Consider the following 24,949-nt stretch of genomic DNA (forward strand, 5'->3'; position numbering starts at 1 on the left):
TGCACACATGTGAATATATAGACACAACACATGGGTATGAATACAGATGTGTGTGTATTGTGTGTATATCTATGGAGGCATGTATAAGTGCACACATGTGAATATATACACACAACACATGGCTATGAATACAGATCTGTGTGTATTGTGTGTATATGTATGGAGGCATGTATAAGTGCACACATGTGAATATATATATATATATATATATATATATATATATAGACACAACACATGGGTATGAATACAGATGTGTGTGTATTGTGTGTATATCTATGGAGGCATGTATAAGTGCACACATGTGAATATATAGACAACACGAGGGTATGAATACAGATCTGTGTGTATTGTGTGTATATCTATGGAGGCATGTATAAGTGCACACATGTGAATATATAGACACAACACATGGGTATGAATACAGATCTGTGTGTATTGTGTGTATATCTATGGAGGCATGTATAAGTGCACACATGTGAATATAGAGACACAACACATGGGTATGAATACAGATCTGTGTGTATTGTGTGTATATCTATAGAGGCATGTATAAGTGCACACGTGTGAATATATATATAGACACAACACGTGGGTATGAATACAGATCTGTGTATATTGTGTGTATATCTATAGAGGCATGTATAAGTGCACACATGTGAATATATATATAGACACAACACGTGGGTATGAATACAGATCTGTGTGTATTGTGTGTATATCTATAGAGGCATGTATAAGTGCACACATGTGAATATATAGACACAACACATGGGTATGAATACAGATCTGTGTGTATTGTGTGTATATCTATGGAGGCATGTATAAGTGCACACATGTGAATATATATAGACAACACATGGGTATGAATACAGATCTGTGTGTATTGTGTGTATATGTATGGAGGCATGTATAAGTGCACACGTGTGAATATATATAGACAACACAAGGGTATGAATACAGATCTGTGTGTATTGTGTGTATATCTATGGAGGCATGTATAAGTGCACACATGTGAATATATAGACACAACACAAGGGTATGAATACAGATCTGTGTGTATTGTGTGTATATCTATGGAGGCATGTATAAGTGCACACATGTGAATATATACACACAACACATGGCTATGAATACAGATCTGTGTGTATATCTATAGAGGCATGTATAAGTGCACACATGTGAATATATAGACAACACAAGGGTATGAATACAGATCTGTGTGTATTGTGTGTATATCTATGGAGGCATGTATAAGTGCACACATGTGAATATATAGACACAACACATGGCTATGAATACAGATCTGTGTGTATTGTGTGTATATCTATGGAGGCATGTATAAGTGCACACATGTGAATATATACACACAACACATGGCTATGAATACAGATCAGTGTGTATTGTGTGTATATCTATGGAGGCATGTATAAGTGCACACATGTGAATATATATAGACACAACACATGGCTATGAATACAGATCTGTGTGTATTGTGTGTATATCTATGGAGGCATGTATAAGTGCACACATGTGAATATATAGACACAACACAAGGGTATGAATACAGATCTGTGTGTATTGTGTGTATATCTATGGAGGCATGTATAAGTGCACACATGTGAATATATATAGACAACACATGGGTATGAATACAGATCTGTGTGTATATCTATGGAGGCATGTATAAGTGCACACATGTGAATATATAGACACAACACATGGGTATGAATACAGATCTGTGTGTATTGTGTGTATATCTATGGAGGCATGTATAAGTGCACACATGTGAATATATAGACAACACAAGGGTATGAATACAGATCTGTGTGTATATCTATGGAGGCATGTATAAGTGCACACATGTGAATATATAGACACAACACATGGGTATGAATACAGATCTGTGTGTATATCTATGGAGGCATGTATAAGTGCACACGTGTGAATATATAGACACAACACATGGGTATGAATACAGATCTGTGTGTATTGTGTGTATATCTATGGAGGCATGTATAAGTGCACACATGTGAATATATAGACACAACACATGGGTATGAATACAGATCTGTGTGTATTGTGTGTATATCTATAGAGGCATGTATAAGTGCACACATGTGAATATATAGACACAACACATGGGTATGAATACAGATCTGTGTGTATTGTGTGTATATCTATAGAGGCATGTATAAGTGCACACATGTGAATATATAGACAACACAAGGGTATGAATACAGATCTGTGTGTATATCTATGGAGGCATGTATAAGTGCACACATGTGAATATATAGACACAACACATGGGTATGAATACAGATCTGTGTGTATTGTGTGTATATCTATAGAGGCATGTATAAGTGCACACATGTGAATATATAGACACAACACATGGGTATGAATACAGATGTGTGTGTATTGTGTGTATATCTATGGAGGCATGTATAAGTGCACACATGTGAATATATACACACAACACATGGCTATGAATACAGATCTGTGTGTATTGTGTGTATATGTATGGAGGCATGTATAAGTGCACACATGTGAATATATATATATATATATATATATATATATATATATAGACACAACACATGGGTATGAATACAGATGTGTGTGTATTGTGTGTATATCTATGGAGGCATGTATAAGTGCACACATGTGAATATATAGACAACACGAGGGTATGAATACAGATCTGTGTGTATTGTGTGTATATCTATGGAGGCATGTATAAGTGCACACATGTGAATATATAGACACAACACATGGGTATGAATACAGATCTGTGTGTATTGTGTGTATATCTATGGAGGCATGTATAAGTGCACATATGTGAATATATAGACACAACACATGGCTATGAATACAGATCTGTGTGTATTGTGTGTATATCTATGGAGGCATGTATAAGTGCACACATGTGAATATATACACACAACACATGGCTATGAATACAGATCTGTGTGTATATCTATGGAGGCATGTATAAGTGCACACATGTGAATATATATAGACACAACACATGGGTATGAATACAGATCTGTGTGTATTGTGTGTATATCTATGGAGGCATGTATAAGTGCACACATGTGAATATATAGACACAACACAAGAGTATGAATACAGATCTGTGTGTATTGTGTGTATATCTATGGAGGCATGTATAAGTGCACACATGTGAATATATATAGACAACACATGGGTATGAATACAGATCTGTGTGTATATCTATGGAGGCATGTATAAGTGCACACATGTGAATATAGAGACACAACACATGGGTATGAATACAGATCTGTGTGTATTGTGTGTATATCTATGGAGGCATGTATAAGTGCACACATGTGAATATATACACACAACACATGGGTATGAATACAGATCTGTGTGTATTGTGTGTATATCTATAGAGGCATGTATAAGTGCACACATGTGAATATATACACACAACACATGGCTATGAATACAGATCTGTGTGTATATCTATGGAGGCATGTATAAGTGCACACATGTGAATATATAGACACAACACATGGGTATGAATACAGATCTGTGTGTATTGTGTGTATATCTTTAGAGGCATGTATAAGTGCACACATGTGAATATATAGACACAACACATGGGTATGAATACAGATCTGTGTGTATTGTGTGTATATCTATAGAGGCATGTATAAGTGCACACATGTGAATATATAGACACAACACATGGGTATGAATACAGATCTGTGTGTATTGTGTGTATATCTATGGAGGCATGTATAAGTGCACACATGTGAATATATAGACACAACACATGGGTATGAATACAGATCTGTGTGTATTGTGTGTATATCTATGGAGGCATGTATAAGTGCACACATGTGAATATATAGACACAACACATGGGTATGAATACAGATCTGTGTGTATATCTATAGAGGCATGTATAAGTGCACACATGTGAATATATATATATATATATATATATATAGACACAACACATGGGTATGAATACAGATCTGTGTGTATTGTGTGCATATCTATAGAGGCATGTATAAGTGCACACATGTGAATATATATATATATATATATATATATATAGACACAACACATGGGTATGAATACAGATCTGTAGAGTTGTGTGTTTGTGCTGCATTATGCATGTATTTTGTGTGTATTTCAGATGAACGCGTGAGGGACGACTGAATGGAGCCATTGTTCTGCGCAGACCTAAACAATTAGCTGGTAAGCACATCCACATGGGGCGTCTCACTAGTCAATGGCTGACGGACCTGGATAGTGCTAGTACTCCATTCATGCAGATAAACAACTGGAAAGCCGCAGCTACGTCCGCAGGATCACATCTGCAGCCCTGAGGGCTGATGTATGTGCGTCAAAAATACCGAAAAATCGGACATATTAGCCAAAGGCTGCAAGATGAGCAATTTCCCCATTCTATTCCTTATTTCAGTGTTTTACGACCAGGGTGCCTCCAGCTGTTGCAAAACTACAACTCCCAGCATGCCCGGACAGCCGAAGGCTGTCCGGGCATGCTGGGAGTTGTAGTTTTGCAACAGCTGGAGGCACCCTGGTTAGGAAACAATGGAATAAGGAATAGAATAATGGAAGTTCTCCTAATAGTAAGCGATTAAGGCCTAAGAAAAACAAGGATATGTCCAATACTTTTCTCAGTAAACGGACCCCCCCCCCCCCCCCCCCCCAAAAAAAAAGCTCATTATCCATCCCCAATCCTATGGGAACATCCCTTTAAAGGGTTACTCCACTGGAAAACATTTTTGCTTAAATGAATTGGTGTCAGAAAGTTAAACAGATTTGCAAATTACTTCTATTTAAAAATCTTAATCCTTCCAGTACTTATCAGCTGCTGTATGCTTGTATGGTTTGAGTGGCATTGGGGCCACTCTGCCGGTGGGTCGTTCCCCCCCTGTGGGCACTGGTGTCGCGGCGGTGGTGGTCGCCGCCCGGTGCTGCGCCATTTTATGCTAGGGACGTTAGGGACCCACTCTGGATAGGTGGCCTTGACGTGGCGAGTGGGCTTGTACTTTTTGATCAAAAATGTATACTAACAACCTGTTAGTTTTTGATATTATGCTGAGAAGCAATCAGATCATTATACAAGATTGTAGATGTGCACCATGTCTGTTTTTCTACCCGAATTCATATATATATATATATATATATATATATATATATATATATATATTCATGTCATATAAATGGCATTTAAATACATTGTTCCCAGGTAGCCTTGTGTTAATGTAGGGTTTATACAAGTTGGGTGCTAAAATGCTAAGGGATTATAATATTTTATTTCAGTCATTCTTGATATTGATTTAATCTATATCATCCTTGTCTATGTTACCTATTGTCGTTGGGCCCTCATACCACCGGCATGGAGTCTGTTTCTGACCGTTTCAGTGGACACATGCACATTTGCACCTGCTGGAGGTCATTTTGCAGGGCTCTGGCAGTGCTCCTCCTTGCACAATGGTGGAGGTAGCGGTCCTCCTGCTGGGTTGTTGCCCTCCTACGGCCTCCTCCACGTCTCCTGATGTACTGGCCTGTCTCCTGGAAGCGCCTCCATGCTCTGGACACTATGCTGACAGACACAGCAAACCTTCTTGCCACAGCTCTCATTCATGTGCCATCCTGGATGAGCTGCACTACCTGAGCCACTTGTGTGGGTTGTAGACTCCGTCTCATGCTACCACTAGAGTGAAAGCAACGCCAGCATTCAAAAGTGACCAAAACATCCGCCAGGAAGCATAGGAACTGAGAAGTGGTCTGTGGTCACCACCTGCAGAACCACTCCTTTATTAGGGGGGGGTGTCTTGCTAATTGCCTATAATTTCCACCTGTTGTCTGTTCCATTTGCACAACAATTGATTGTCAATCAGTGTTGCTTCCTGAGTGGACAGTGTGATTTCACAGAAGTGTCATTGACTTGGAGTTACATTGTGATGTTTAAGTGTTCCCTTTATTTTTTTAGGTATAACCAAGCTTAGCGAGTGCTCAGTCTGATCATACAGGGGATCTTATACATCACCTGAAATCCTTGACCACTGTTTGTTATTTTCTAAGGATTTTTTTCTTGCTAAAAGTGCATCTTATTGTCCGAAAAATATGATAAATACTTTGTTTAATTCGAAAACGAGTTTGAGTATATTATGTACTAGACCCAGTCTCCATAACACGTGTTGTAATTCCTGCACATTTCTATGTGACTGGTGTATACCGACATGCCTTACGTTGTATTATTAGCCTATCAGGTGGTGCCTTTTGTAGTGCAAAAAAATTCTAATGTTTTACAACGACAATCACAGCAGATCCACGTGATTTCTTGCACCTCCTACAGCATATTACTGCTACAACTTGTGATTACGCAATTGTGATGCCTATTATTGGCGTGGGACAAAACCAAGCACGAGGATCTTACTCACATTATACAGAGCCAGGATTGCTGGTACTGAACGCCTGTGGCTGTGGCCGTCACCCCTTGAATTGTGTCTGAAAGCAGATGTACTGTAAAAGAAAAAAAAGAAGATAAAAAATAAAAAATATATCAAACAAAAAAAGTACAAAACAACCAAGTTTCCCCATATAGGGGCCCCCCATAATACAGGGCTGTACACTACAGAGTACGATGCTCTGCGGCCTGTCGGCATGAACGCTGTATTGTGCACAAGGCACAGAAGTTTATTATGTAAGGTTTTTGGACGGGATTTATGTAACTTTTTCCACTGCTTGCTCAGGCCACAACTTATTTCCCAGCTGCAAAAGGAAGAAGTGTAAAACATTAAAAGCTGGAAAACTAAGAAAGACGGGATCTCCGCAGCGGCTGGCGCATGAGCGCTCATAGTAGAGACTGGAAAGGGCGCAAACAAGTATAGGAAAGAAAAAAAGAAAGCAGCGCTCTTCCCCCGTCATTTTCCTCCCTGACTTGGCTGAATCAGGGGATATTTTTATATCTGCAGCGTATATTTATAAGATGATAATGACACCGCTCCAGTAAGGAACCATATAATCATCCCACACCGAGCAGCGTACAGGAGACAAGTGGGAGACGGGGAAATGGCCTGACACTAGATATGACAACAGGAGGGAGAGAAGGCACAACAATGAGAGAAGTCACAACAATGAGAGAAGTCACAACAATGAGAGAAGTCACAACAATGAGAGAAGTCACAACAATGAGAGAAGTCACAACAATGAGAGAAGTCACAACAATGAGAGAAGTCACAACAATGAGAGAAGGCACAACAATGAGAGAAGTCACAACAATGAGAGAAGTCACAACAATGAGAGAAGTCACAACAATGAGAGAAGGCACAACAATGAGAGAAGTCACAACAATGAGAGAAGTCACAACAATGAGAGAAGGCACAACAATGAGAGAAGTCACAACAATGAGAGAAGTCACAACAATGAGAGAAGTCACAACAATGAGAGAAGTCACAACAATGAGAGAAGTCACAACAATGAGAGAAGTCACAACAATGAGAGAAGTCACAACAATGAGAGAAGGCACAACAATGAGAGAAGGCACAACAATGAGAGAAGGCACAACAATGAGAGAAGTCACAACAATGAGAGAAGTCACAACAATGAGAGAAGTCACAACAATGAGAGAAGTCACAACAATGAGAGAAGGCACAACAATGAGAGAAGGCACAACAATGAGAGAAGTCACAACAATGAGAGAAGGCACAACAATGAGAGAAGTCACAACAATGAGAGAAGTCACAACAATGAGAGAAGTCACAACAATGAGAGAAGGCACAACAATGAGAGAAGTCACAACAATGAGAGAAGTCACAACAATGAGAGAAGTCACAACAATGAGAGAAGTCACAACAAAGAGAAGGCACAACAATGAGAGAAGTCACAACAATGAGAGAAGTCACAACAATGAGAGAAGTCACAACAATGAGAGAAGGCACAACAATGAGAGAAGGCACAACAATGAGAGAAGGCACAACAATGAGAGAAGGCACAACAATGAGAGAAGGCAAAACAATGAGAGAAGGCACAACAATGAGAGAAGGCACAACAATGAGAGAAGGCACAACAATGAGAGAAGTCACAACAATGAGAGAAGTCACAACAATGAGAGAAGGCACAACAATGAGAGAAGGCACAACAATGAGAGAAGGCACAACAATGAGAGAAGTCACAACAATGAGAGAAGTCACAACAATGAGAGAAGTCACAACAATGAGAGAAGTCACAACAATGAGAGAAGTCACAACAATGAGAGAAGTCACAACAATGAGAGAAGTCACAACAATGAGAGAAGTCACAACAATGAGAGAAGTCACAACAATGAGAGAAGTCACAACAATGAGAGAAGTCACAACAATGAGAGAAGGCACAACAATAAGAGAAGGCCTTAAGCGGGGATAGATAGAAATATGTAATACAAAATATATGAGAGATATAGATAGATAGATAGATATGAGATGAGATAGATATGAGATAGATATGAGATAGATATGAGATAGATAGATGAGATAGATAGATGAGATAGATAGATGAGATAGATAGATGAGATAGATAGATGAGATAGATAGATGAGATAGATAGATGAGATAGATAGATGAGATAGATAGATGAGATAGATAGATGAGATAGATAGATGAGATAGATAGATGAGATAGATAGATGAGATAGATAGATGAGATAGATAGATGAGATAGATAGATGAGATAGATAGATGAGATAGATAGATGAGATAGATAGATGAGATAGATAGATGAGATAGATAGATGAGATAGATAGATGAGATAGATAGATGAGATAGATAGATGAGATAGATAGATGAGATAGATAGATGAGATAGATAGATGAGATAGATAGATGAGATAGATAGATGAGATAGATAGATGAGATAGATAGATGAGATAGATAGATGAGATAGATAGATGAGATAGATAGATGAGATAGATAGATGAGATAGATAGATGAGATAGATAGATGAGATAGATAGATGAGATAGATAGATGAGATAGATAGATAGATGAGATAGATAGATAGATGAGATAGATAGATAGATGAGATAGATAGATAGATGAGATAGATAGATAGATGAGATAGATAGATAGATGAGATAGATAGATGAGATAGATAGATGAGATAGATAGATAGATGAGATAGATAGATGAGATAGATAGATAGATGAGATAGATAGATAGATGAGATAGATAGATGAGATAGATAGATGAGATAGATAGATGAGATAGATAGATGAGATAGATAGATGAGATAGATAGATGAGATAGATAGATGAGATAGATAGATGAGATAGATAGATGAGATAGATAGATAGATGAGATAGATAGATGAGATAGATAGATGAGATAGATAGATGAGATAGATAGATGAGATAGATAGATGAGATAGATAGATGAGATAGATAGATGAGATAGATAGATGAGATAGATAGATGAGATAGATAGATGAGATAGATAGATGAGATAGATAGATAGATGAGATAGATAGATATATGAGATAGATAGATAGATGAGATAGATAGATATATGAGATAGATAGATATATGAGATAGATAGATATATGAGATAGATAGATATATGAGATAGATAGATATATGAGATAGATAGATATATGAGATATATAGATATGAGATAGATAGATATATGAGATATATAGATATATGAGATAGAGATAGATAGAGATAGATAGATAGAGATAGATAGATTGAGATAGATAGATATGAGATAGATAGATAGATATGAGATAGATAGATATGAGATAGATAGATAGATATGAGATAGATAGATATGAGATAGATAGATAGATAGATATGAGATAGATAGATAGATATGAGATAGATAGATATGAGATAGATATGAGATAGATAGATAGGAGATAGATAGGAGATAAATAGATAGGAGATAGATAGATAGGAGATAGATAGATAGGAGATAGATAGATAGGAGATAGATAGATAGGAGATAGATAGATAGATAGGAGATAGATAGATAGGAGATAGATAGATGGATATGGAGATAGATAGATACAGACAAGAGAATAACAGCAGCACACTGCTATATAGGTGTATATATATATATATATATATATATATATATATATATATATTATAGCTATATTGAAAAATTTAGGTATATTAATAGTGTAGGATCCTTCCCAATTAGGTCACCTTATTGCGGTGGGATGGTTCACACTATTTGGCCAAATGGTAAGCTAAGAACCTCTATTTGTCACTATAGCAATATATCATATCATATTTCATATATATAGCTTTGTGCTAGCAGTCTGTGTTTGTAGTTTTCCACAAAGTATTCGGGTCGGCACTGTAGAGATGCGGGTGCCGCAGCAGTGTGCACCTGTATGCCTGGCCCATACAAAAGGTTGTGTATCACATGCGCTACTTTTTTTTTTTTTTTTTAGATAGATATGATAGACAGAGAGATAGATATATAGATATAAATATGAGATACAAAATATATGAGATAAATAGATATGAGATAGATAAATAGATATGAGATAGATAAATAGATATGAAATAGATAGATAGGAGAGAGATAGATAGGAGAGAGATAGATAGGAGAGAGATAGATAGGAGACAGATAGATAGATAGATATGAGATAGATATGAGATAGATATGAGATAGATATGAGATAGATATGAGATAGATATGAGATAGATATGAGATAGATATGAGATAGATATGAGATAGATATGAGATAGATAGATAGATAGATATGAGATAGATAGATAGATAGATAGATATGAGATAGATAGATATGAGATAGATAGATATGAGATAGATAGATATGAGATAGATAGATAGATATGAGATAGATAGATAGATAGATATGAGATAGATAAGAAAGATATGAGATAGATAGATAGATAGATATGAGATAGATAGATAGATAGATAGATATGAGATAGATAGATCAACTGTCCCTGTTTGGGTAGAGATCCAACTCAAGATCAACAGGAGTAGGAGATGTTGGCAATGACTCCAGAACATTGTGGCATTTCCCATGTTGCCCTTTGTCATGGAGGTTTTCATCCCTAGAGGTATCACATATAGAGAAGACTCCGTCCATAGTCAGGTGCAGTACGGACCATACAGAGACACACGAGTGCCTAAAAACTAAATAATAGGAAATAAACTATTTCATTGCTTTCTGATCCATTCTTCTTGTATATAACAGAAAATCCTCTCATAGCTCTGATTGTAATAAATAAGGGGAGAGGTGACAGTGAGGCAGAAGCTGCAGCTGACACTAGAGGAGGTGTCCGCCCGCCCCGCGCACCCTCACAGCACAGGCACGTGCTTCATTTCCTATGTCAATAAGGTTATTGCCTAGTCAGACAATCTGCAGCAGCTGCTTCACCCCCTCGGCCCGGGCTGGAAGGAATTAGCTGCGAGTCTCTAGAGCCAATGAGTCACCTACCAAATATTCATGGAGGAAGAAAACAAGAGGCTAATTGGTATTTGATCGTCCGGCCCAACAGCCGCAGCCGGCGTGCCTCGTGGTGCCAGTACAAGGAGTAAACAAGGGAAGCGGCCATACTTATTATTACCGCCACTCTCCCTCCGTCCAAACATGTCGTCATCCAGAGGAGGAAAACTGCATGAGAAGCAGATTGTTAGATCTGGTCATCACACTGCAACATTGTGCAACGTCCCAGAGAAATGCAAGGCACGGGCGACGCTACACCCTGCGGAGGAGGGCTCGGCGGGAGACAGGCTCAGTACTTCTCATTTCTATAAACACATTGGGCATATTGATCTATAAAACACAGCACCTTTGTGTGTATTAAAGAGGTACTGCACTGCCCCAGTGTCACGTCACATCAGGCCCCCTCAATGCACGTCTATGGGAGGGGGCGTGGCGGATGCCACGCCCCCTCCCATAGACTTGCATTGAGGGGGCGTGACATCACGAGGGGTATGGCAGTCATGTCACAACCCCTGCAGCCAGCACAGGTGGGGGCCTGATGTGATGTGACAACCGCGACCCCTGCAGCCAGCAGGGCATTGAGGGGGCGTGATGTGACGTGACAACCGCTGGGGCAGAGGAGTACCCCTTTAAACAGATACGGAAAACATGAGAAAACTCGCGCGCGATGTCAGGGTGCGCATGCACACCACGTTTTCAGGCTACAGCTGCCGGATCTGGCTGGGGGAGGGGAAAAGCGTGCGCTCCCATACCGGCGCTGAAATCCATTGACTTTAATGAGCCGCCCGGAGTCACCGCTTGACTCCGGTTGGCTCATTTCTGCCCCGTATTCGGTTTTTTGACCGGACCTAAAACCGTAGTATATTACGGTTTTAGGTCCGGTCAGAAAACCGGATACGAGTCAAAAATAAGCCAACCGGAGTCAAACGTTGACTTCGGTTGGCCCATTAAAGTCAATGGATTTCAACGCCGGTCCGGCTGGGGTACGGGAGCGTGCGGTTTTCCCCTCCCCCAGCCGTAGCCTGAATACAGGAGTATTCTCCCCTACAATCATTGCTTCCAGAGTAGACTAAGCTGCCCTAGAGAGAGTGTCTGGAAGCCCGTGAGTACTCTGTGCTGCTGTACACGGTCCATGCGTATGGCTAAGTCACGTATATATACAATGGTCCTAGTCGGGGACTGCTATATCTTATCGAGGGATACTGTATCTCTATGAACAGTATTCTCCTGTTTGATATGTTCCAAGGTCTGAGAGTAAGAGGAGGGGGAGAGTTTGCATTACATAACAGTACGAGACCAAATTGCTCTAGAACAAAACCCTTTCCGTACCATTCCCTTCCCTTGGAGCGCCGGAGTCCGTGAATAAAGTGCTCATGATTTTGTCAAAGTTGCAGATGGGCTCAGCGTTCTCCGGGTCTTCCACAAAGTGCTTGAGCATTTCCCGCAGGACGTCGTCCAGAGAGGTCGCCGTCTCATCCAGGATAATGCTGGCTTTGGCAAGGAAGCCGTCCAGGTCCCGGTGGGCTCTCACCTCCTCCTCAAAGTTCTTTAATTTTAGGTACTGGTTAAAAAAAAAAATACATTTATCAATAAAGCCGACTCAAAAGAAAACAGAACAGATTATAACAAGAAATGACAATGTATCAAAAAGGCACAAATAAGCCGTCTATAAATTTATAATGATATATATATATATATATTCAGAAAAAAGGACAAACATTGGTCAAAATGGACAAACATGCAGATAAAGGTGACTGGCTGGGGTCTGGTCTGGTTTTTGGGTTGTTGTTTTTTTGGCTGGTTATCAGCTGAAGCTAAGTGTGCATGATCAGATCTTCCCGGACGATCCTTCACCAGTCTATGCATTCATTTTTTATAACCTATTGTTAAACAGGATTCTGATCTGCCTGAGCAGACGGCTATGACAGTGGGCAGAGCTACCGTATATACTCGAGTATAAACCGACCCAAATATAAGCAGAGGCCCCTAATTTCACCCCAAAAACCCAGGAAAAGTTATTGACTCGACTATAAGCCTAGAGTGGGAAATACATCATCTCCCCCTGTCATCATCCAGACCCGTCATTATCCGCCTGTCATCATTACCCTATCATCCCACACCCCCCCTTCATCATCACCGCCTGTCATCATTACCCTATCATCCCACACCCCCCCTTCATCATCACCGCCTGTCATCATTACCCTATCATCCCACACCCCCCCTTCATCATCACCGCCTGTCATCATTACCCTATCATCCCACACCCCCCCTTCATCATCACCGCCTGTCATCATTACCCTATCATCCCACACCCCCCCTTCATCATCCGCCTGTCATCATTACCCTATCATCCCACACCCCCTCTTCTTCATCACCGCCTTTCATCACCGCCTGTCATCATCCCCCCTTCATCATCCCCCCCTTCATCATCACTGCCTGTCATCACCCCCTTGTCATCATCCCACAGCCCCCTTCATCATCACCACCTGTCATCAGCCCACCCATCACCCTACCTTCATCATCAACGCTTGTCAATGTCTAATTACAGTGGTCTTTAACCTGCGGACCTCCAGATGTCTCAAAACTACAACTCCCAGAATGCCCGCACAGCCGATGGTCCGCAGGTAGAAGACCACTGCGGCCTTCGACATTATCCAGACCCCCCCCCCCCCCCTCACTCCCTTTAGTTTTGTACTCACCTCAGCTTGGCGGGACATTAGGGTGCGCTGGTCCGGGCCATCTGTGCTGCAGGGACTGTCCGGTGGGGAGGGATAGTTGTTCTGGGCTGTCCATCTTCACCGGGGGGGGGGGGGGGCATCTTCTCCGCGCTTCGGGCCCAGAATAGAGACGATGCCTTGACAACGACGCACAGGGATGTTGCTCATGAACGACCCTGTGAGTCGTCGTCAAGGCAACGACACTATTCCTGGGCCGGGCCCGAAGCGCGGAGAAGAGGCCCCCCCGGTGAAGATGGACAGCCCGGAACAACTAACCCTCCCCACCGGATGGTCCCTGCAGCACAAATGGCCTGGACCAGCTCACCCTGACGACCCGGAGGTGAGTACAAAACTAAGGGGGGGGGGTCTGGATGATGACGAAGGCCGCAGTGGTCTTCAACCTGCGGACCTCTAGATGTTTCAAAACTACAACTCCCATCATGCCCGGTAAGCGTAAGCCCGACGTAGGTAAGTTAAAGTTTATTTTCTTTATCTTTTGCAGCCCGGGCATAGGGATACAGCGTACAGCAGTGTTCTCAAACCTGCAGACCTCCAGCTGTTGCAAAACTACAACTTCCAGCATGCCCGGACAGCCGTTGGCTGTCCGGGCATGCTGGGAGTTGTAGTTTTGAAACATCTGGAGGTCCGCAGGTTGAAGACCACTGAGGGCGGAGAGTTCCCTCGAGTATAAGCCGAGGGGGGTGTTTTCAGCACGAAAAATCATGCTGAAAAACTGGGCTTATACTCGAGTATATACGGTATGTCACCAACACTCTGCAGGATGACAGATTTTACTGAAAGGAGTTATACCAGATTTAAAGGAGATCTGTAGTGCTTAAAACTTATCCACTATCCAAAGGATAGGGGATAAGTTATAGATTGCAGGGGGGTCAGAGTGCTGGAGCCCCGCACAATCTCCTTTACGGGGCCGCGGCAGGTTTTCATGTACTCCATGTATCTCTATGGGATTCATGGAGGGGGCGTGCCGGCTGCTGCCGGGACAGAACGCCCCCTTTCCTGTACATTGCCGCAGCCCCGTATAGGAGATCGCGGGGATAGGGGATAAGTTCTGAGCACTACAGATGTCCTTTAAAGTAGATGGAAATCAACCAAACCCATTAATTTCAGCAGGACTGGCTGACCAGCAGGAGGGGTGTGCCAAAGGACAGGAAGGTGTCCGAAAGGGGGGGTGGGCAAGAGGTGACGATTATGGTTTACAGCTCATGAAAACCCAAAAGCACCCCCCACCCCCCAATTACTATGATCTGGGGAGCCATGTAATCTGCTGGTGTTGGTCCACTGTGCTTCATTTAAGGGGTACTCCGCTGCTCAACTGTTCCGAACGCTGGGAGCTCGTGACGTCATAGCCCCGCCCCCTCATAACGTCACGCACCGCCCCCTCAATGCAAGTCTATGGACTTGCATTGAGGGGGAGGGACGTGACATCACGAGCTTCCGGCACCGGCTCCTGCGTTCGGAACAGTTTGTTCTAAACGCTGAGCAGCGGAGTTCCCATTTAAGTCCAGGGACAATGCATCCATCTACCAGGAGATTTTGGAGCACTTCATTAGAGATGAGCGAACTTACAGTAAATTCGATTCGTCACGAACTTCTCGGCTCGGCAGTTGATGACTTATCCTGCATAAATTAGTTCAGCCTTCCGGTGCTCCGGTGGGCTGGAAAAGGTGGATAAAGTCCTAGTAAAGAGTCTCCTAGGACTGTATCCACCTTTTCCAACCCACCGGAGCACCTGAAAGCTGAACTAATTTCTGCAGGATAAGTCATCAACTGCCGAGCCGAGAAGTTCGTGACGAATCGAATTTACTGTAAGTTCGCTCATCTCTACACTTCATGCTTCCTTTCCTTTTAAATTGCATTAATGAAAAACAATGGCCTTTTGCACGATATTCAAATTTTTCGAGTTTCCCCTGTAACGTGTGACACATCTATCTGAACTCAAAATGGTAAGGATCAACCTTATACTATACCGATATATATGCAACAACATCGATTCCAGAATTCCTTTTCCTGGAATAAATTTCTTGTCCAAATTGTTTTGTATTTATTTATTTTTTACGTACCGTATATACTCGAGTATAAGCCGAGGCCCCTAATTTCAACCCAAAATCCCAGGAAAAGTTATTGACTCGAGTATAAGCCTAGGGTGGGAAATACATCATCACCCCCTGTCATCATCCAGACCCCCGTCATTAACATCCTCATCATCATCACCGCCTGTCATCATCCAGACCCTCATCATCATCATCACCTGTCATCACCTGTCATTGAAACCTCCGGAGGTGCGCAGGTTGAAGACCACTGCGGCCTTCGACATCATCCAGCCCCCTCTCACCCCCTTTAGTTCTGTACAGTACTCACCTCCGCTCGACGCTGGTCCGGTGCTGCAGGACTGTCCGGTGGGGAGGTTGTCCGGTGGGATAGTGGTTCCGGGCTGCTATCTTCACCGGGGGCGCCTCTTCTCCGCGCTTCGGGCCCAGAATAGAGGCGTTGCCTGGACGATGACGCAGACGTACGTTGGTAATGAACGTACCTCTGCGTCGTTGTCAAGGCAACGTGACTATTCTGGGGCCGGGCCCGAAGCGCTTAGAAGAGGCCTCCCCGGTGAAGATAGCAGCCCGGAACCACTATCCCACCGGACGACCTCCCCACCGGACAGTCCTGCAGCACCGGACCAGAGCCGAGCGGAGGCGAGTACTGTACAGAACTAAAGGGGGGTGAGAGGGGGCTGGATGATGTCGAAGGCCGCAGTGGTCTTCAACCTGCGGACCTCCGGAGGTTTCAAAACTACAACTCCCAGCTGGGAGTTGTAGTTTTGAAACCTCTGGAGGTCCGCAGGTTGAAGACCACTGCGGGTGGAGAGTTCACTCGAGTATAAGCCGAGGGGGGTGTTTTTAGCACGAAAAATCGTGCTGAAAAACTCGGCTTATACTCGAGTATATACGGTATTTCCCACATTTTTGGGCAGAGAAAACATGCTCTTGGGACAAGTGTTAACACATTTTGCTTTTTGCCAATGAAAGAAATTACATTAGGACAAGTGTTCTCTATTGTCCAAGTATCGCCTGCTGGAAATTTACTGCTGATAACCACAAAAAATAAAAATAAAATTATAAATGGATAAATAAAAAAAAAAGTTAATAATATTAATAAATAAATAGATAAAAAAAGCAAACTACAAAAAGAATATACATGTCTCATATCTCTTGTCATGTCTCATATTTATACATTTAGATTTATAAATATGAGACATGAAAGGTGAAGGGAGATATAGGAGACGGAGGCACCACTAGATGTGAGTTAGATACAATTGTAATGGTTGGAGGTATATTGTTATGTATAATGTATTGAAGTATGTGATGGTGTAATTGTTTATACTGAAATTAAAAGGGTACTCCGGTGGAAAACAACTTTATTTATTTTATTTTATTTTTTTTATGAACTGGTGCCAGAAAGTTAAACAGTTAATCTGTAAATGACTTCTATTAAAAAATCTTTACCCTTCCAGTACAATTTAGCGGCTGTATGCTACAGAGGAAATTCTTTTCTTTTTGAATTTCTTTTCTTTGTCTTGTACACAGTGCTCTCTGCTGACACCTGATGTCCGTATCAGGAACTGTCCAGAGCAGGAGAAACTCCCCATAGCAAAACTATCCTGCTCTGGACAGTTCCTGACACGGACAGAGGTGTCAGCAGAGAGCACTGTGGACAGGATAAAAAAGAAATAAAAAAAAGAACAGAATTTCCTCTAGCATACAGCTGCTAAAAAGTACTGGAAGGGTAAAGATTTTTTAATAGAAGTAATTTACATATCTATTTAACTTTAAGAACTAAAGAAAAAAAAAAATTCCACCGGAATACCCCTTTAACAATAAAAACGAATAAAAGTGAAAAGAATATACAAATTTTCATCTTGACAATATTAGACGCTTCCCATTGGTCAGGAACAGGCGTTCTGTCACCATAGATACCAAGATTATCGGGTAAAGGTTGCTCCTTGTATCTAGGACCGGCATCTCAAGGACATAGTCGTCGCTGCCTATTGCTGGGAGAATAACAAGCGAGCCTGACAAAAGCTTCTCCGGCTGGTTTGTAAGTTAAAAGTGCCGCTACATCTAACGAAATGCAACTTAATTAAATGTAAAAAAAATAAAATAAAAAAAAAAATAAAATAAAAAAAAAAAGGAGAGAGAAAAGCGTCTTTTGGCGGTCTGTGCCGCAGGGCTGTGCTGCCTCGATCTACTCGGTGATGGGTTTAATTAAGATGAATTCCACATCCTGAAGATCACGTCTACCGGGGGGGACAGTAACCAGAGAGAACAAAACAAATCCAGTCGTAAAAACTTAAATTCTAGACGGCCTGTGGTGCGGCAATCTACGGGGTCTGTAACATCAACAAGTCAACAATCCCAGGCCCTGCTACATTCAGGCACAGAAAGAAGGAATATGTCTTATTCCGGGCCAGAAAACACGCCCCTTTGTGCTGTATATGGCGCCTTTATTTTCTTAAAGGGGTACTCCGGTGGAAAAACATTTTTTTTTTCTTTTTTTAAATCAACTGGTGCCAGAAAGTTAAACATATTTGTAAATTACTTCTATTAAAAAATCTTAATCCTTCCTGTATTTATTAGCTGCTGAATACTACAGAGGAAATTATTTTCTTTTTGGAATGCTCTCTGATGACATCACGAGCACAGTGCTCTCTGCTGACGTTATTATAATAATAATAATAATAATAAGTCTTTATTTATTGTTGTCCTTAGTGGGATTTGAACCCAAGGCCCCAGCACTGCAAGGCAGCAGTGCTAACGACTAAGCCACCATGCTGCCCTTAGCATACATCTGCTATGCACGGTTGCTAAAATGGACAGAGATGTCAGCAGAGAGCACTGTGGCCGTGATGTCATCAGTGTTCCAAAAAGAAAGGAATTTCCTCTGTAGCATTCAGCAGCTAATAAGTACTGGAAGGATTAAGATTTTTTAATAGAAGTAATTTACAAATATGTTTAACTTTCTGGCACCAGTTGATTTAAAAAAGGAAAAAAAAAAAAGTTTTTCCACCGGAGTACCCCTTTAAAGTGAAGATGAATTGGGCACAATATAAAAAATGACATAACGAGTAGTGCAAGTTTTCTATCAATTCTCCATTCATATCCATAGTGGATCTGGAGAAGAATGTCATTGGCTGTCAATAGGTAAAAAAATAAAAATAAAAAAGAAAGTACCTGCTAAGCTCCATGCATGGTCCTAAATGTGACAAATAGCAGGGTAAAGATGTATGGGAACGCCCTTCACAAGAAACAGCGCCATGTATTTAGTAGTGGCTGAGCTTGGTAGTGCAGGTCTCTGCAGCTTAGATCCCATTCAAGTGAATAAAGTTGTGTCTGGATGTCAGCAGTCGGATTCCAAACTGTGTGCCTCCAGCTGTTGCAAAACTAAAACTCCCAGCATGCCCGGACAGCCGTTGGCTGTCCGGGCATGCTGGGAATTTTAGATTTGCAACATCTGAAGGTCCCGGTTTGTAGACCACTGCTATAGAGGGGAAGGCTATGGTCAATGGTCCGGGATAACAAATATAAGTGGATCAGATATCATTGGGGTTCACTTACTTTTCTGGAGGTGTGAAGCAATACACAGCCATGGCTCTCATTTTCTGCTGAAAGAAAATAAAAGGTAAATAAAAAAAACAACATTACTGGAAAGTTGACAACAAATGCAACATTGTGAACAATATTACATTGTGAGTCCCTGAAGGTCTGAGGAATAATACAGGAGCTAATGTAATGTATGTACACAGTGACCTCACCAGCAGAAGAGTGAGTACAGCTCTGGAGTATAATACAGGATATAACTCAGGATCAGTACAGGATAAGTAATGTAATGTATGTACACAGTGATCTCACCAGCAGAATAGTGAGTACAGCTCTGGAGTATAATACAGGATATAACTAAGGATCAGTACAGGATAAGTAATGTAATGTATGTACACAGTGATCTCACCAGCAGAATAGTGAGTACAGCTCTGGAGTATAATACAGGATATAACTCAGGATCAGTACAGGATAAGTAATGTAATGTATGTACACAGTGACCTCACCAGCAGAATAGTGAGTACAGCTCTGGAGTATAATACAGGATATAACTCAGGATCAGTACAGGATAAGTAATGTAATGTATGTACACAGTGACCTCACCAGCAGAAGAGTGAGTACAGCTCTGGAGTATAATACAGGACATAACTCAGGATCAGTACAGGATAAGTAATGTAATGTATGTACACAGTGACCTCACCAGCAGAAGAGTGAGTACAGCTCTGGAGTATAATACAGGATATAACTCAGGATCAGTACAGGATAAGTAATGTAATGTATATACACAGTGACCCCACCAGCAGAATAGAGAGTACAGCTCTGGAGTATAATACAGGATATAGCTCAGGATCAGTACAGGATAAGTAATGTAATGTATGTACACAGTGACCTCACCAGCAGAAGAGAGTACAGCTCTGGAGTATAATACAGGATATAACTCAGGATCAGTACAGGATAAGTAATGTAATGTATGTACACAGTGATCTCACCAGCAGAAGAGTGAGTACAGCTCTGGAGTATAATACAGGATATAACTCAGGATCAGTACAGGATAAGTAATGTAATGTATATACACAGTGACCCCACCAGCAGAATAGTGAGTACAGCTCTGGAGTATAATACAGGATATAACTCAGAATCAGTACAGGATAAGTAATGTAATGTATGTACACAGTGGCCTCACCAGCAGAAGAGTGAGTACAGCTCTGGAGTATAATACAGGATATAACTCAGGATCAGTACAGGATAAGTAATGTAATGTATGTACACAGTGACCCCACCAGCAGAATAGTGAGTACAGATCTGGAGTATAATACAGGATATAACTCAGGATCAGTACAGGATAAGTAATGTAATGTATGTACACAGTGACCTCACCAGCAGAAGAGTGAGTACAGCTCTGGAGTATAATACAGGATATAACTCAGGATCAGTACAGGATAAGTAATGTAATGTATGTACACAGTGACCCCACCAGCAGAATAGTGAGTACAGATCTGGAGTATAATACAGGATATAACTCAGGATCAGTACAGGATAAGTAATGTAATGTATATACACAGTGACCCCACCAGCAGAATAGTGAGTACAGCTGTGGAGTATAATACAGGATATAACTCAGGATCTGTACAGGATAAGTAATGTAATGTATGTACACAGTGACCTCACCAGCAGAATAGTGAGTGCAGCGGCTTCACATAAAATATTCTTTATGTAAAGTAAGGTAACAGCCTGAGGAATAAGTTGAGTGACTGCTGTATCCACTCCTCATATGTGACTACACAGGTGTAATACTTGGCACACTCCACTACTAGTAAATGTGCGTTGTATGTGTTACACTCTGCAGATGGGAAATGATGCCAAAGGCCGCAGGGGTTGCATAGTGAGGGAGGAATTTATGATGTGGGGTTCAATAAGACCTTACGCTCACTAAGGCGATTACAGAATGTGGCAGAATGAAAAAAAAGAATATGGCAAATTTGTTACAATTCAGAATTTGGTGCCAAATGGCCTTTAAATTACAGAACTGCTAGGATGGAGAAATGACTCAATGCTGTGCCCTGTTATATGTAACGTGTTATTCTCATGTACTGTCCTTGATGATGTCCTTATTGGTATCTTCTGTTGGTAGATTAATTATACAATGTACAAATTATATCAGTCGTCCAGTTTAGCTCGATAGAACCAGTAGTCAACCGGCTCAGTAGACCAAGTAGTTGCCTCAACTGGCCGATGAGCCGGTAGTCACTCAGCAAAACAGACCCCCTAGTTGCCAGACTGGGCGTTCCCGAAAGAAGAACTAAGAAGAATTTCAGTGGGTGGGATATATATTCTATGCAAAAAAGAAGTAGCCTCGGCACCATCCATATACTGCTATGTGAATTGGACACTAATCCAGTGATACCGCACAGTCCCTGGAAGCCGCACCTGTACATCTCTTCAGTGCTAGTCACGCAATGTAGTACAGTCCAGATAATAAATAATTGAAGAAATGGGGAGCACTCACCATTTATGTAGATCAGGGGCTTCTTTATTGTAAATTCATACAGTCGAGTATGAAAGAAATGGTGGTGAAAGAAATACCGTTATATACCGTGGAACCACCATAAGTTACAAAAATACCGTGATACACATATTTGGTCATACCGCCCAGCTCTAGACGCGGGGGTATACAAGCTGGCGATGGACCTTTTACGCGCCGAGGTGCGTAAACGGTCCGTCGCCAGCTTGTATACCCCCGCGTCCATACCATCCCGCTCCCCTGCATGTTAACCCGACAGTATGAATCTATAATAAAGAAGCTCCTGATCTACATACTCGGTGAGTGAGTGCTCCCCATTTCTTCTAGAATATATATTTTAGATTGTTTGTGAGAAAATTAGGTCGGGACCTATATCGCCCATTTCCATCTCCCACAAAGGTGCCCCAATCATCTTTCCGAAAATAGTCAATTCTACCCAACTTTGTAGTGATCTCTTCTCATCTCGCTGGTTGCCACTCTACCAAAAACCAGATATAACTATTCAGAGCAGGTCGTGCGGTTTATTATAACAAGCACGCAGTACACAATAAATGCATGATGGTGACGCGTGTCGGCCGGTGCCACCGGCCGAAACGCGTCACCACCATGCATTTATCGTGTACTGAGTGCTTGTTATAATAAACCGCACGACCTGCTCTGAATATACCGCGCTGGACTTCCATTTCTTTCTTCTATTTTGCCTCCGGTGGGGTCCGCGCCTGTCCGGGTCGCGGTTGGTCATCCTGGGTAAGCTGACTATCACTTCTCTTTCAGATCTAACTATGGAACAGTTGCATGTAATATTTAACTAACTTCTATTACTAGAGATCTGGCTGTGTTCTTTCACGCAGCTTTTAATCCACACCGGCATCAATAGAAATGCTATAGGACGGCCAGCGTGCCGCCACCTTGCAGAGAGAATGGCTGTTATCAGAACAGGAAGCCATACAGAGAGAGACTCTCGTGCGGGCTTCAAAGCCCCGGAGCAGAAGTTATGAGAGGTGAGGCTGCGCGAGGCATTGTGTAGCTTTGTCATAAACAAGAGGCGGCATTCATATGAGGAAGCGGGACCCTATTGTGTGCTCTATACAACTATCAGCTCCAGACCTCCTGCCGCTACTCAATGGTCTCCCTGGGATTTAGCCGGCTCCTCTGAGTGGAGCTTTTATGAAGCTATGTCCCAAATATGTGTGTGCGTGTGTGTGTGTGTGTGTGTGTGTGTGTGTGTATATATATATATATGTGTGTGTGTGTGTAATACATTACAGTGATACCCCGACCTACGATGGCCCCGACACACGATTATTTCAACATACGATGGCCTCTCATTGAAGGCAGCATCAACATACGATGATTTTATATGTCGGAGCCATCGCATAAGTGGCTATCCAGACTGCTTCAGCTGCTGCAGGATAGCCGTTTAATGTGCCCCGTGTGCTCTGGTGAGAGTCACTCACCTGTCCCCGCTGCTCCGGACCGTCCTTTTCATGCTCCGCTGCATGGCCGTTGCTCTCCGTCGTCATCCAATAGGAGCGGCGTATGTAGCGACGTGATGGCGATGGAGAGCAACGATCCAGGGCAGCGGTGACGGTCCAGAGCGGCGGGAACACCCCGGGGATGTGATCATGGCGATGGAGAGCAACGTATTGGGGCAGAGGTGACGGTCCAGAGCTGCGGGGACACCCTGGGGATGTGATGTTGGCGATGAAGAGCGACGATCCAGGGCAGCGGTGACGGTCCAGAGCGGCGGGAACACCCCGGGGATGTGATCATGGCGATGGAGAGCAACGTATTTTGGCAGAGGTGACGGTCCAGAGCTGCGGGGACACCCTGGGGACGTGATGTTGGCGATGAAGAGCGACGATCCAGGGCAGCGGTGACGGTCCGGAGCGGCGGGGACAATTGAGTATAAAATTCTATATTACTATTGCACAGATCACTCAACATACGATGGATTGAAGTAACAATGGTTCATTTGGAACGAATTATCATCGTATGTTGAGGGATCACTTTATATATCTCTAGTAGTGTTGAGCACGAACATTCAAAATGCTAATTTTTACCGTAAATATCGGCACTCCGCGATTTCGCGAATACTTCGAATATAGCAATATATATTCGTAATTACGAATATTTTTATATTTTTTCTTCATAGTACACATCACAATGATGTGTACTGTGTAAAATAAATAAATAAATAAATAAATAAAAATAAAAAAGTGATCATCTCTCCCTCCCTGGTCCAAAGAAAGCTCCAATATTATTTACTGTGTGAGTCGGTGTGGAGCGCGAATATTTCGTATATGCGAATATGCAAATATTCGCGAATATCGGCACTTCAAGAGGACACTGATCCCTCCCTTCTTTCAGGTGAAAAATATAATCGCGAACGCGCACTATGCAAATTTCATTGCGAATTTTCGCATGGAAAAAAAAAATGAACATAGCGAATATGCGAATTTAGCGAACATAGGATGAATATTCGTCCATATATTTGCGAAATATCGCAAATTCGAATATGGCCCCTGCCGCTCATCACTAATCTCTAGCATGAACCTGGTCCCAGCAATATGGGCATTGGGTGCACCTGCTTCATATTAACCCTTCCTACTGACCACCGATAGAGTGGAATCCGA

At 41.9% G+C, this 24,949-nt stretch overlaps 1 protein-coding gene across 5 annotated transcripts in view; it reads right to left on the reverse strand.

The window, feature by feature from the left end:
- Positions 1-24,949, reverse strand: part of SLC4A11 (solute carrier family 4 member 11) — a 188,920-nt gene that overhangs the window by 71,356 nt on the left and 92,615 nt on the right. For 4 of the 5 annotated variants that reach the window (XM_056553243.1, XM_056553219.1, XM_056553258.1 and 1 more), the window contains exons 4-6: positions 19,811-19,857; positions 12,796-13,027; positions 6,450-6,531 (exon numbers count right to left, since the gene is read on the reverse strand). In XM_056553243.1, coding sequence (XP_056409218.1) covers positions 6,450-6,531; positions 12,796-13,027; positions 19,811-19,857 — 361 coding nt within the window. The remainder of the gene's footprint in view (positions 1-6,449; positions 6,532-12,795; positions 13,028-19,810; positions 19,858-24,949) is intronic. The other variant, XM_056553221.1, reaches the window with a different exon arrangement.

Source organism: Hyla sarda, chromosome 1, assembly GCF_029499605.1.
Source record: "Hyla sarda isolate aHylSar1 chromosome 1, aHylSar1.hap1, whole genome shotgun sequence".
Lineage (NCBI taxonomy): Eukaryota > Metazoa > Chordata > Amphibia > Anura > Hylidae > Hyla > Hyla sarda.